At 39.2% G+C, this 11,799-nt stretch overlaps 1 protein-coding gene across 13 annotated transcripts in view; it reads right to left on the bottom strand.

Moving 5' to 3' along the window:
• LDB2 (LIM domain binding 2) overlaps positions 1-11,799 on the bottom strand; it is a 202,975-nt gene that overhangs the window by 47,069 nt on the left and 144,107 nt on the right. For all 13 annotated transcript variants that reach the window (XM_031553179.1, XM_031553181.1, XM_031553180.1 and 10 more), the window contains one exon: positions 4,091-4,263. In XM_031553179.1, coding sequence (XP_031409039.1) covers positions 4,091-4,263 — 173 coding nt within the window. The remainder of the gene's footprint in view (positions 1-4,090; positions 4,264-11,799) is intronic.

Here is an 11,799-nt window from a genome sequence, read left to right as displayed (position 1 = left end):
TTTTTCTTTTTTCTCATTCTTGTCTTTTCCAAGTATTTTTATCTTTTTATCTCATTTTTACTTTTCTTTTATTTCTTATCTACTTTTATTAATGCTGCCCTTTCATGGAATGGTGGGACAGCAATGAAGGGCCAGAGGGTACAGTGGAGCTGCACCTATGGTCAGTGGCTCCTGCAGCACTGTGAGAGCTCTTATCTAAGGTAGAGAAAGATATGGGAGGCAGCAAGGGGATACTACCTGGAAATGACAAATAAAATAAATTACTGAAGATTTTTAAGCAACTGTATTTGGGAAAAAAAAGAAAAAGCTATAATTGTGGTCCTCTTTAAAAGAAGTAGGTGCAAAATACATGCCTGCCTTGGGGCACCCGGGAAAACAGAAATGAGGCCTGATCAAAAGTTTAGCTACCTCTGTTGTTTTCTTTTAATTGAATGCTTAGACTTACAACTCCTATTGCAAGCAGAATTTCAAAGTACAGGGTGCAGAGATACTGTGGAGACATAGTGTAACAATTCTTTTTAAAAGAAAAAGGTTCCTGCAAATTTAAAACAACTAATAGTTGATTGAGCAACTAGCCATCCTAGACTTGGTTGAGGCCATTGGGCCTTTTTACAACCCTAGCTCACATCAGACTAGTTCCTGCTTTGGCAACGCGTGGCTTTTCTGGTTAGCAGTTCATTAATGTTATCATGACTTTTTCTCATGGTTGTTTCTACAAAAATACACAGGTAACTTTAACAGGCATATTATACAGATAAACTACTCTAGACCTATGAAGAAGAATGTTGCAACAGGTTCTCCTCTGCCCCTTTTAGCATACCTCAGTGAAGTCTTCAAATTCTTAACGTAACTTACGCTGTTGTTTGACCCTGATCTTGGTTTTCACATCACTTGTGCTATGATAAGAAATTACCCAGAGATATACACATGTGTGCAGATAAGGATTAAAACAAGAAGAAAAGCATTCTGTTGTATTAACATTACTGTGCTGAGACCAAAGTTCCTGATTACCGACCGGTTAAATGAAAATACTTCAGGTTTAAAATATTTTTTAATAATAATACCTGTGGCTTCTCAAATGTTTCTTCTGCGGCTCAAAAACCCCACAGCTCTTAACAGACTTGTTTTATGCACTAGCATTAACAAATTCTAATAGAAAAACTGAAACACATACCTCATATCACAGTGGTAAAAATTTATACGTCTTATAAAGGAATTTAATTTCCTTATGTGGAGCAGAATTTTACACACTGCTTTTAATCAATAAAATTGGTGCAGTTCTTATTTTAAATGGGCCTTTTTTTTTTTTTTCTTTTTTAATGCTACCTTTTACATAGAATCCAAAAAATCGAAAGGGTCTCCAATTAAGAAAACATTTTCTGTTGTGCTGAATTCATGTTACCGTACTGTGAGCTCTGACATTTTGTTTCTGTGGTAACCAAAATCAGCTGATTAGTTGGCATGGCAACAGAAAAGATGTAATCCCAGCAGACACACTCTAATCAATGCCCCCAGCACAGATGGTCTCCGGAGGATCAACAAGAAAGAGGCTGGCAGGCATTCAGCATATCACGTGGTTGCTCTAGACTAGGCCAGGAAAAAACTAAAAAAGAACGTTTCTCAAACTAACCAATAGCTTTTTAACCCCTTCGCTGCACTTATTAATTGTAGGAAATTCAACTGCCTGTACCTATGAGAAATAAATTCATTCCTGTTCCATATCACTTGGATTCTTGCAGTAGTGATGCAGTGCACCTTTTAAAACTCTTCCCCCTTTTGTTAATGGCCATCTCTCAAACCTGGCTTTAAAAGAAATTGATGCTTTTACAAATCTGGAATGTGCTGGAGGGCCAAAATCACTGGGAGTGTTTTAGTTCCACGCTTGTAAATCAGTTTGATGGAGCACAAGAGAAGGCCTGTCCCACCAGTGGGTGCTCCTGATCTCAGAGTGGAAGCAAAGCTCAACCTTGGTGATGTTTTCAGGAGCTATAAAAACCACAAACTGCAGAAAACCAGTTTGGTTATACATGAAGTTGGAGTGTTGGAAAACACTCAAAAACAGAGTATTGAAAATACTCATAATTCTTTCCATTGCTTGGAGAAAAAAAACTGAAACATCTGCCCAGGCAAACGAACATGGTAGGGCTTTGGCCTCTTCTTTGCCACTCTAATTCATGCCACTGAATTGTATTTACTTATAACTTGACAAAATCTGTTCTTAAGCATGTGCCTTACTTTATGTGGACAACAGCCTTCTAAAGACAAGCAGATATTTGTATCTTCACTGGTAGGCATGCTCTAGCCACATTTGTTTGAAAAAAATTGGAAGTGCCGTGTTATATATTCATCCAATATTGCAGTATGCAGTGAGTAGCCCTAACTGGGAAAATGTCAAAATGAATAAAATGCAGCTGCGGATTCCTGATTCAATATGTGATGAGAACTGTTCCAGCCCATTATATTAGATGCTAGTGAATTTGTAGCTTACAAGTTGTTTGTGAAACTGAAATAGCTATTAACAAGAATAGCTTATTTGTATTTTTGCTCTAAAAAAACTCTTCACTGGGTCAAATTCAGACATGATGTGAGGAGCTACTCAGTCAACTGGAGCGCTGCTTATGAGAGTTCTGTTCTTCCAGCAATGCTGTGGGAGTTAAGAGTCTACCTTTGTGTTTCCATGACCTCACTATCTCTGCTACAAGTTACACATACACAGCTAAGACAGCATTTGGCTCTAACTGATTTCTGAGAGCAACATATTCTTTTCTCCTTTATTCCACTATATGCTGTCTTCTATTTCAACAGTATTACTTATCAAGCCATTTTAACATACAGCCATTACAAAAAAAAAAAACCATTCTTTAAAGGCAGCTCCACAAAGAAGCAGCCTCCCTACACCTTTCCATGTTTTCTACATGTGGCAACCATAACAACTCTTCCTGAGCACTGAGGTGGTAAAGAGATGGCATCTTGGAATATCTCCATGTTTGTGTCTGTGTAAACCACAGTGGGCTGGAGTGGGACAGCTGGAACAAATATCCTGTAAAATACACACCTCCCAGCTCACCAGCACTCTGCACATGGGTGGGCTCTTCTCCCTATCCTTTAAGTCCCACACCATGAGGAATAAAATTGTCACAGAAGACACACATGCTAAAACTACATGAGCCATAGAGCCCCTTAGCATGATGCTATCAACATCAGTGTCTTGAGAGACTCAAAAACCTCCCCAGTTTTGCAAGATATGGGCAATATGAATGGATTATTTCCTCCTGATGCACCTTTTCTTCTGTGCTTTTTTTCTGTGTGAAAGTTGATGTTCGTAGACATAAACAGGTACAAGATGCAGAAGAAACATTTTCTGTTAAATTATGAAGTGTGCCTTTCCATTTTCAAAATCGGTTTATTAGTTTTTAAGGTAGGATTTTTATTTTGACTTGGACTTTCCATCTTTTTGGTACTGTTTTTATAAATATACAACACTCACTTTAATTAAAGAACTGAAGTAGCTAATGCATGAAGATAATATAATTCACTATATTCCATAATTCACTATCAGTTGCAAATATTCAATATGTACTCACTGTACTAACTACCTGATGCAGAACGTGCTCAAATCAATTGAGTCCCTCCATTGACTTCCCTGCTCTTTAGACCAGCATCCTACTGTATTAAATCACCTTTTTTCCCAGAGATTTACAGTCCTTAGACTGAGTATCAAGTGTAAAGTGAGCCACCCAAAATGGTAGGTACCAGCAATGTAAAATCTCACTGTTGCTTTAAAATTGAGCCAAGAGAAAAGGAGATGGGCAGGTTGCTTGTACATCCGATAGTTCCAGAAACCTGGCATTAGGTGCTTCTCTTGCAATCTTTCTGGGAGAATTGCAGAAGATGCCCACAAAATTTTCCGGTCATGCAATGAATACAGAAAATAGTAATTAAAGGTATTCAAGGGTTTTCAGTATTAGAAATAATCTCAGTCTACCAGAAAAATGCAACAGCCAATATTTTTCACTCTCATACACACCAGAAAGAAAGAAGAAAACAAAACAAAAACAAACAACATGCTTTTTTGAGTGTCCCGTGTTACCTTGGTAAACATGGGTTTTCCATGCTGAGTGACCATGGTGCATTGATCACAGTCCACTGTGATGGATGAGTTGTGGTATGACTCTTTTGAGTGCTTGAGAATGTAATACAGGTCTGTTACACCTCCTTCAAAGACAGTGCTAAAATAACGAGGAATGAGGGTCCTTCCAATTGCTGTGAGGAAAATACAAAGTGGAATTCAGCAAACGCTCTAGGTTATAAAATCTTCAACCATTTGCTAACAGAGCATGAATAAATTTAAGTGCGATGAAATCAAACTTTCATTTAAGTAATATAATACATGTTTTCTGTCTGCTGTAGAAATGGAGTTGTGCCTGCTCCCAGTGAAATCAATGAAAACAGCTTGTTCTGATATTCAGAGAGAGTGAGCTCATCTTATTCAATCTCTTTACACTGATGGTGAGTTAGAGTCACTTTTGAAACCATCTGCAAGTTTTTTGTCCCAAAGTAATTATCATACAGAGAGCCACATGGTGTCAATTATGACTGAAAGTTGGATATTACTCATAAATGTATAAATACAAGTGCTGAGCACTTACAGAAATGCATTTTTACATTCAAAAAGGCGAAGTGCATTTATATAGAGTAGTTGTGGACACAAATATGTTTGCATGTGTGCACATGTGTATGTATATACAGCAGCACACACACTACTGACTTGATGATGGAATAGGACAGCTGTAGCTATCAATCTGGAGAGTTAGGAAAGACCTGAGAATGCAATACAGTGTATATTATACAACATATGATTGCCAACAGAGAGTCTACCTGAAATCTCTCTTTAGACTGAGTGTATTTGTGCCACAGGCTAGAAGGTCTGCGGTAGCTTATATCCATTCCTACTCCTCAGGAGTATGGACTCCAAGTACTGAGTTCTCCAAGTAAGTAATAGCAATAGTGAGCATGGCATGCATTTTGGATGCACAGACTAGCAGAAAACCAGTATCAAAGGCAATTATCTCGTATGCAACCGATGTTTTGCACCTCCTTTTTTTTACAGATAAATTTGGATGCAACCACAAGCTTGTATGAAAGAACACTTCAGTTTATAATAGACCAATACTTCCATATTGAGTGAGTCACTGCCTTGCATGCAGTCCACAGTAATTCTGAGTGGTGGATACATGAAAATTACCTCCATCTTCAGAGGGAAAAACTGAGAGATCTAAACTAAGTGTTCTGGAACAATGAGACAGAAAAGTCACCATCAACAGGCAAAATTAGAGTTGATTAGCTCCTAATTTTTATTTATCTACCAGGACTATGCGGTGACTCATGTCTCTCTTATACCTTTCAAAGTAATTTCTAAAAAACTTATTTTCATAGGAATTTTGCCAGCATACAAACAAGGGCACTTGACCCTAAAAATGTATTTGCAAGTGGGTGTTGTAAATTAAAAACTATGGTGTTTTCACAGAAGTGGTTTCTGTGAAAGCTGTTTCTGCTCTGTGTGTTACAATGTGGAATACTGCATGTGCAGTTATAATGCACATTATGTAAGGAAAATATACAAATATAGAAAATAAGGACTTAAAGCTTGTACTGCAATATTAGATATCAACATAATTCTAAGGATTAAAATATACTGTGTTTTCTTGATGTGGCTGACAGTTCAGTGAATACTTTGAACAACTATTCTACAACTCAAGCTCCTAAAAAACCCACCCACTCGCCTTGCATGTATTAATTTTCTACAGTCTTTTAATTCAATTTAGAGAAAATGAAGTCCAGTGCATCAGCATAAGACTTGAGCTTTAACTCAAATTTTTCCATCTTGGTATGGTATATAGCAAAACTTGAAACTTTCCCATCATGTTAATTTTTTGCTCCCCTAAGGCTAATTAGCGCAAATTAAATTTCCTGCTAATCATCCTAGGCAGCAAATGTGTGATATGAAAATCCAGCATTCCTACTGATTGTGATAAACCTCTATTCACGTGACTTAGGCACCACATAAAAATCCTGAAACTTCTTTAACTGCATTTATAGACCATTCCCGAAGTAGCATAGTCATATGGTGCTGGTTTTAGCCTTGTAACCGCAGCTACAACACATTAAAGAAGGCTAGAAATATATTAAATATCTCATTATTTTTCCTACTAAGCACTGTCTGTTCTTGCCACCGGGATCTGCAACTGTGAATAACAAAGTGGGGAGCCAAAAGGATGAGGAGGAACAGAGGTGCACACAAGGTGATGCCCCACAGAACCTCATTTTCATCTACAGATGCCCATGCAGACTCTGTCTGTCTGTAAAAGGGAAAACTGCTCATGTGAGTGTCTAGCATACACTAGCATAAACTCCAGGAGAAACACTCACAAAACCCTACTAACAAGCAGGCTGGTCCTCAGCTCACTGAGCTGCTTTTGCTACAGAAGACTGAAGCAGGTCCAAGGCTTGGGCTCTGTTCCTGAAGCATTTTATGGCTTAAAACGATAACTTATTTTCTAGTATAAACATGACTCTGTACAGTGGTAACAAAGCTTATTTGTGCAGAAGACATTTCCAAGAACAACAAAGGGCTGTGCAACAAGCCCTTGTAACCACAAACTTTCTGTGTTTTAAGTGCAAAAGGCTTGCCTTGATGTTTTCTCCTCCAGAACACAACTGTGTGTATGAATATCCAAGCACTCTCAGCTCTGCTCTTTATTACCCCTGCCCCTCCCCTCTCCCCCTAAGTCTCCCTGCTCCCCTACCCTCATGGTCTTTCTTTTTTCCATCTTACGGTCAGTTTATATGCACAAGTTATCTTCTATGTTCACAGTTCAGCTCTCAGTGCTGCCCTGTCCCTTCTCCCCCTCCTCACAGTTTGTTCTCCTTGCTCAGGCAGGCTCACTAATCCCCCCACAGCTCCCCAGATCCCTCATTCTCCTTACATAAGGGGACCATGCAGTCCTTACCTAAAGGGCCATTCTCCTTACCTAAAGGGGGCTATTTGCAGTCTCCCTGTTCTCCTTGTCTCTCTCCCAGATGCCAGCTTCACGCACACTTTCTCAGTGCCCTTCCCAGCCACCCAGGCTGCACAAAGCTCCTTGCCTCTATGGTGTAAATCCTTCTACTGCTTCTGAATTTTGTGTACTTTTCCCCAGGATCTTCTGTCTCCTACTTTTCTGCACTCTGTTTTGTCCGACTCCATCCCTCCTCCCTTTGCTCAGCATTCTATCCACCCAGGGACAAGGCAAGAGCATCTCTTTGTGCCCTCCATGCAGCTAAGCAGCTCCCTATTCACTGTTCATGTTTTTCGTACTGACTTCTAAACCTCCCATAATCAGCTTCCCTCTTTTTCTTTCACTTTCCAGTTAATACTTCTGCCCACTCTTACACTTCAGTGCCATCAGATTTCTTTCCTGGTTTAGTCCCTCTCTACTTTTGCCTCCTTTTCCCTCTTTCCTCTATGCTTCTAATGTCTCATTGGAGTGAGAGAGTTTTCTTCCTGGATTTTCCAATGACAATGCTATGGTCAAGCCGCTTCCTTCTCAGGGCCACCTGGACCACACTGTGTCTGCTGGGAGCTCTGGAGAAGGAAGGGCTTCCTGCTTTCACATGCAGCACTGGCTGACCATATATCAGGGTCTGGAAACGGGATTGGCAGTGGAAAAATCCAGGAGTCCACAGAGCCTTGAGTCCAGCTACTCTTTGCAGTACATGCGGAGACAGCCCACTGGGCTCCATGAGCAGGGAAATCTTGAAAATTTCTGCTGTCAAACTCTTGTGAGGCTTGAGATGAGTACTTCAGAATGGTGTCTTTTTCCACAAAGATCCATAAATTAAATAAATTTGCGAAACACAGTCAGGTTTACACAAGGAAGACAAGAGGCAACCCCTGCCACAAAGATGAGCGGTCCCGCTCCACAACATCATATGGATGTGCAAATAAAAAGTTGCAATAATTTTGTAACATGGACAAAACAGTATTTTATTTTTCATTTTCAAAAACAAATCATTTTTGACTTAGATAAGGGAGAACTGGCTACAAGCAAAATAAACCACAATTTCAGTTTTATTGGCTTAAGTTTGGCAAAATTATAAGTAACTTGAAAGAAATTATTTTAATAGGTTTTATTAAACAGTATTAATAATAGATGCTATATCATCTTCCTGCAAGAACAGATTAGAGTAGCTATGACTGCAGATGTTGAAGCTCTGAGCCCAGCACTCAGGGATAGGAAAGCAGATACAGATTCACACCTGCATCTATAAGAACACTATCAGGATCCTACAGTGCCATTATCCAGTACAGGCTGTTTCACCAAGTGAAATGCAACATCCTGCACTATAAGAAATTGGATACAACGTGAGCTGGAAAGAAAATTCACCTGCCCCTCCCTCAGCACTCAGGCATTAGCGCCAGATCCCCATAATGCTACTTTGCATTTTGTCCTGAGCAGCATCCTTCATCCCTAACTGAGTATCTGAGGACATACTATTTCCCAAGAGAGGCAGACAATGCCCCTTAATGCTTGCTTCATTTGTGCTAGCAAATCCCCACACGGCAAAGCAAACTGGCAAAGATCAGCTGGATTTAACAATGGGTGATGATGGTTATTTATATGAAGGTGTCTGTAAGAAAGGTGTATCTGAAGTGATTATTTTGCACAAACTATAATGCTGTCACTCGGTGGGATGACATACCTACAGCATGCTCACTCATGTGAAAGCCTGGCTACACATGGCTCTATCTACATTTCCAGAGGATAAGAGACCTAACTACAGTTTTAGAATTGAAATATAATGGGTAGATATGTGACACTACCCTGGATACGAGCGGTCCAGAAATCAATTAATCCAATCCATATAATTGTGGTACCACCACATGCCATGTGGTGGTGGTACTGTTGTTTTGTTTTTCCTAAGGAAGATTCAAATAAAATAGAAAGTAAACATGTTTTTCTAGTTCATAGGAAACAGGTATTATCTCTGGGCTAGAAATAGAAGAATACTTCCTCCCTTTGTGAAAGATATGCTGTCAAATTCTCAGTGTCCTCTCTATAGAATGCAGGTTCGTGGCCTCTGTTGCAGCAGCAGGGCTCGACAGCAAAACCCTCCTTGTTCAGTGCACTTGTCAAGGGTTGCCTTTACAGTACAAGCTCGCAGCAGCAGAGACTTCAAGTTAGCATATATGTATACAGCATGTAGGAGAACTGCCAAATTGGTATAGAAGTCAAACAATAGAAGTGTTAACCAGTGAAATAAAAATACTGGTTTGATTGCTTCCAGACTGTTTTTCGCAGCCTGTCAAGTCCTGTGTCTTCAATTAGAGCTATGATATAAAATAAGCAATAAAACAGACACAAATATAAAAGCATAAAATATAAAAAGCCTTCTAAAGTTCCGAAGAATCAGCAACAGAATGAAAAAATGACACTGTGCCTGTAGCTTAAATGAGCTCTGTCTGGAAGCTGTGGTGCAGACTGCAGCTGATTATCTCATCAACGCATTATATAGATGGGATTGGTGAACAGCACTGGTTGGGACTGCAGGTTTTTTGGCTTCCAAACCAAAAAGTTGAGATGCCCTGTACAGCTCCAGGCAGATCACGGAAGCCTCTTGCTTGGGAGATTATCACAGCTGGGGTTCAGTAATTAAATGGAGATGCTAAGACCAACTTTCCCTCAGCCAGATCTAAGGGCTAGGGAAGTCTGGAGATGACTTCTCACTGATTGCAAATGAGCTTTCCTGAGCACCACAGAAGAAAGCTTGAGCTTACTGTTATTTGTTAATTGACATCTCTGGCTTTGGCTAATTGACATCTGTGTGGACCAGAGGTTGGCACAGTCATTTATGCATGCATTTGTAACTAAAATAAATGAATGCACAAAAAGCAAAACATTATGGAGTTACACAGTGATGTCATTGCTCTCCTTCTGCCCCTACTTTTGTTTGAATTTGCCTAGATTCTTCTCAGTGAAATAACACATCAGGTGTGTTCCCTCCCAGATGCAGCCCATCTGCTTGGGATGCAGAGGGGGTTGGGATGCATGCTTTCTCTAGACTTTGCTCAGCAGCTCTGCTAAAACTGGGGAGGAGGAAGGGAGAGAACAGAAGCTAGGAAGAGTCCCAAAGTTGTGCATGTGAACAACCATCCACATTTACAAAACCTTTTCTGGTGAGCGGATTCAAACCCAAACAAAATGAATCTGTCAATTCCCAGGAAAAGCTACTGTATGAAGGGCAGTGAAAAGACAGTCTAATTAAAGTCCAAATTCTGTTTCAGAGATGTGTGGGCCACGTTGATTAAACCACCCACATGTGTCCAAGGCAGAATCTGGCACACACAGACCCATCCTTTTTTACTCCCTATCTAGTAGGTAAGATTGGGCTCCTATCGTTTAGACTATATATAGAATAACTGTTATAAGGTATGATTGATCTGCACTGATCTTATGGGAAAATTCCAGTAATTTATACAAATAAAGTATTAAGTAGAATAAAATGTATGATTTTAAAACTATTACAACAGTAATGGTAAAAACACTACTGTATATTATTAAGAGCAGTATACTAGTAATAGTAATAGCAGTATTTTACATTCAGAAAATGTCTGTGTAATCTGCAGATGGAATAGTTTAGAAACTCCATGAAGTTTGGAGGAGGATTGTTTACAAGTGTTACTCCATATTGCTAATAAAGTACAAATTTTTGAGAAGTAAAATCAGCTGCTTATTCATTCCTCCCATGTCCATACAAATTTGTTTTTATCTTTACTGATCTCCTTAGTACTCTGTGGCAATTAGGAAAAAATGAATGTTTCTGATGATTTTGTCTTTGTTCTCATTTTTTTAACAAAACTGCAAAGATGAGTAACATGGATTCAGTGCTGTGACTGAATGCCTTGAATCCTTCCCACACTCAAACCACATATTTAGTTTTTTTTCTGATCCATGATATCTGCAATATCTTATTTATTCTTATGTCAAAACTACTGCCTACAGACAAAAATTCTAACGAATAGTACTAAAACATATGCAATTATAAATGTCCATTTTTTTCTTCTACAGTTTCTGTGTAATTCAAGTGTTGTTAGATTAGACTCTTCCTTTTCATCCAGTAAGTATTTTCTAACACCATTTTATCCTGGTATTTGCATATATAATTTTGATTCAGTTAACAGTGTATTTCCTTTTCTTGTAAGTCTATAACTAGCACTTCAATCCTCTAAAACACACCTGAGTCAAGAACAAGTAACAGAAACTTCATGTCAATGAGACCTCAGCTTAATTCTCCAGACTTTATGACTCTTATTCTCAGAGATACATAATCTGCAACTCAGACTTAAATCTGTCTCTCTGAAAAGAGATATTTTGCTATAATTCATTTTGGTGAAAATAGCCAGAAAACAACTATAAAAAGCTCTATGTCTCAAGAAAGCAACAGATTAATTTTTCATTAAGGAACTCAGCCAACCTATTACAGCCTCCCAATCTTTTCCGTACTATACTATCAGCACCCTAGCAAAGTTTTTAAGGAATTGCATGCTTTAAAATTCAGAGCCTTCAGATCTGTAGATCTGAAGCCCAAGAGTGAGAACCTGGGGACTAGAGGATGTGGAAAGCAAACAGCAGAGCACAAAATCCCTTTCAGCAGAGTACAGCCCATGGCTGGGCATGAAGGGCCTTTCGGGGATCATTTGGTCCAGCCCCCTCAGAGCAGATCACTCACAGGGATTGCCCAGAACGCTGTTCAGTTGGG

Source organism: Meleagris gallopavo, chromosome 4 (assembly GCF_000146605.3).
Source record: "Meleagris gallopavo isolate NT-WF06-2002-E0010 breed Aviagen turkey brand Nicholas breeding stock chromosome 4, Turkey_5.1, whole genome shotgun sequence".
NCBI lineage: Eukaryota > Metazoa > Chordata > Aves > Galliformes > Phasianidae > Meleagris > Meleagris gallopavo.
The sequence above is the reverse complement of the archived record's forward strand: the minus strand, read 5'-3'. Positions and strand labels throughout refer to the sequence as shown.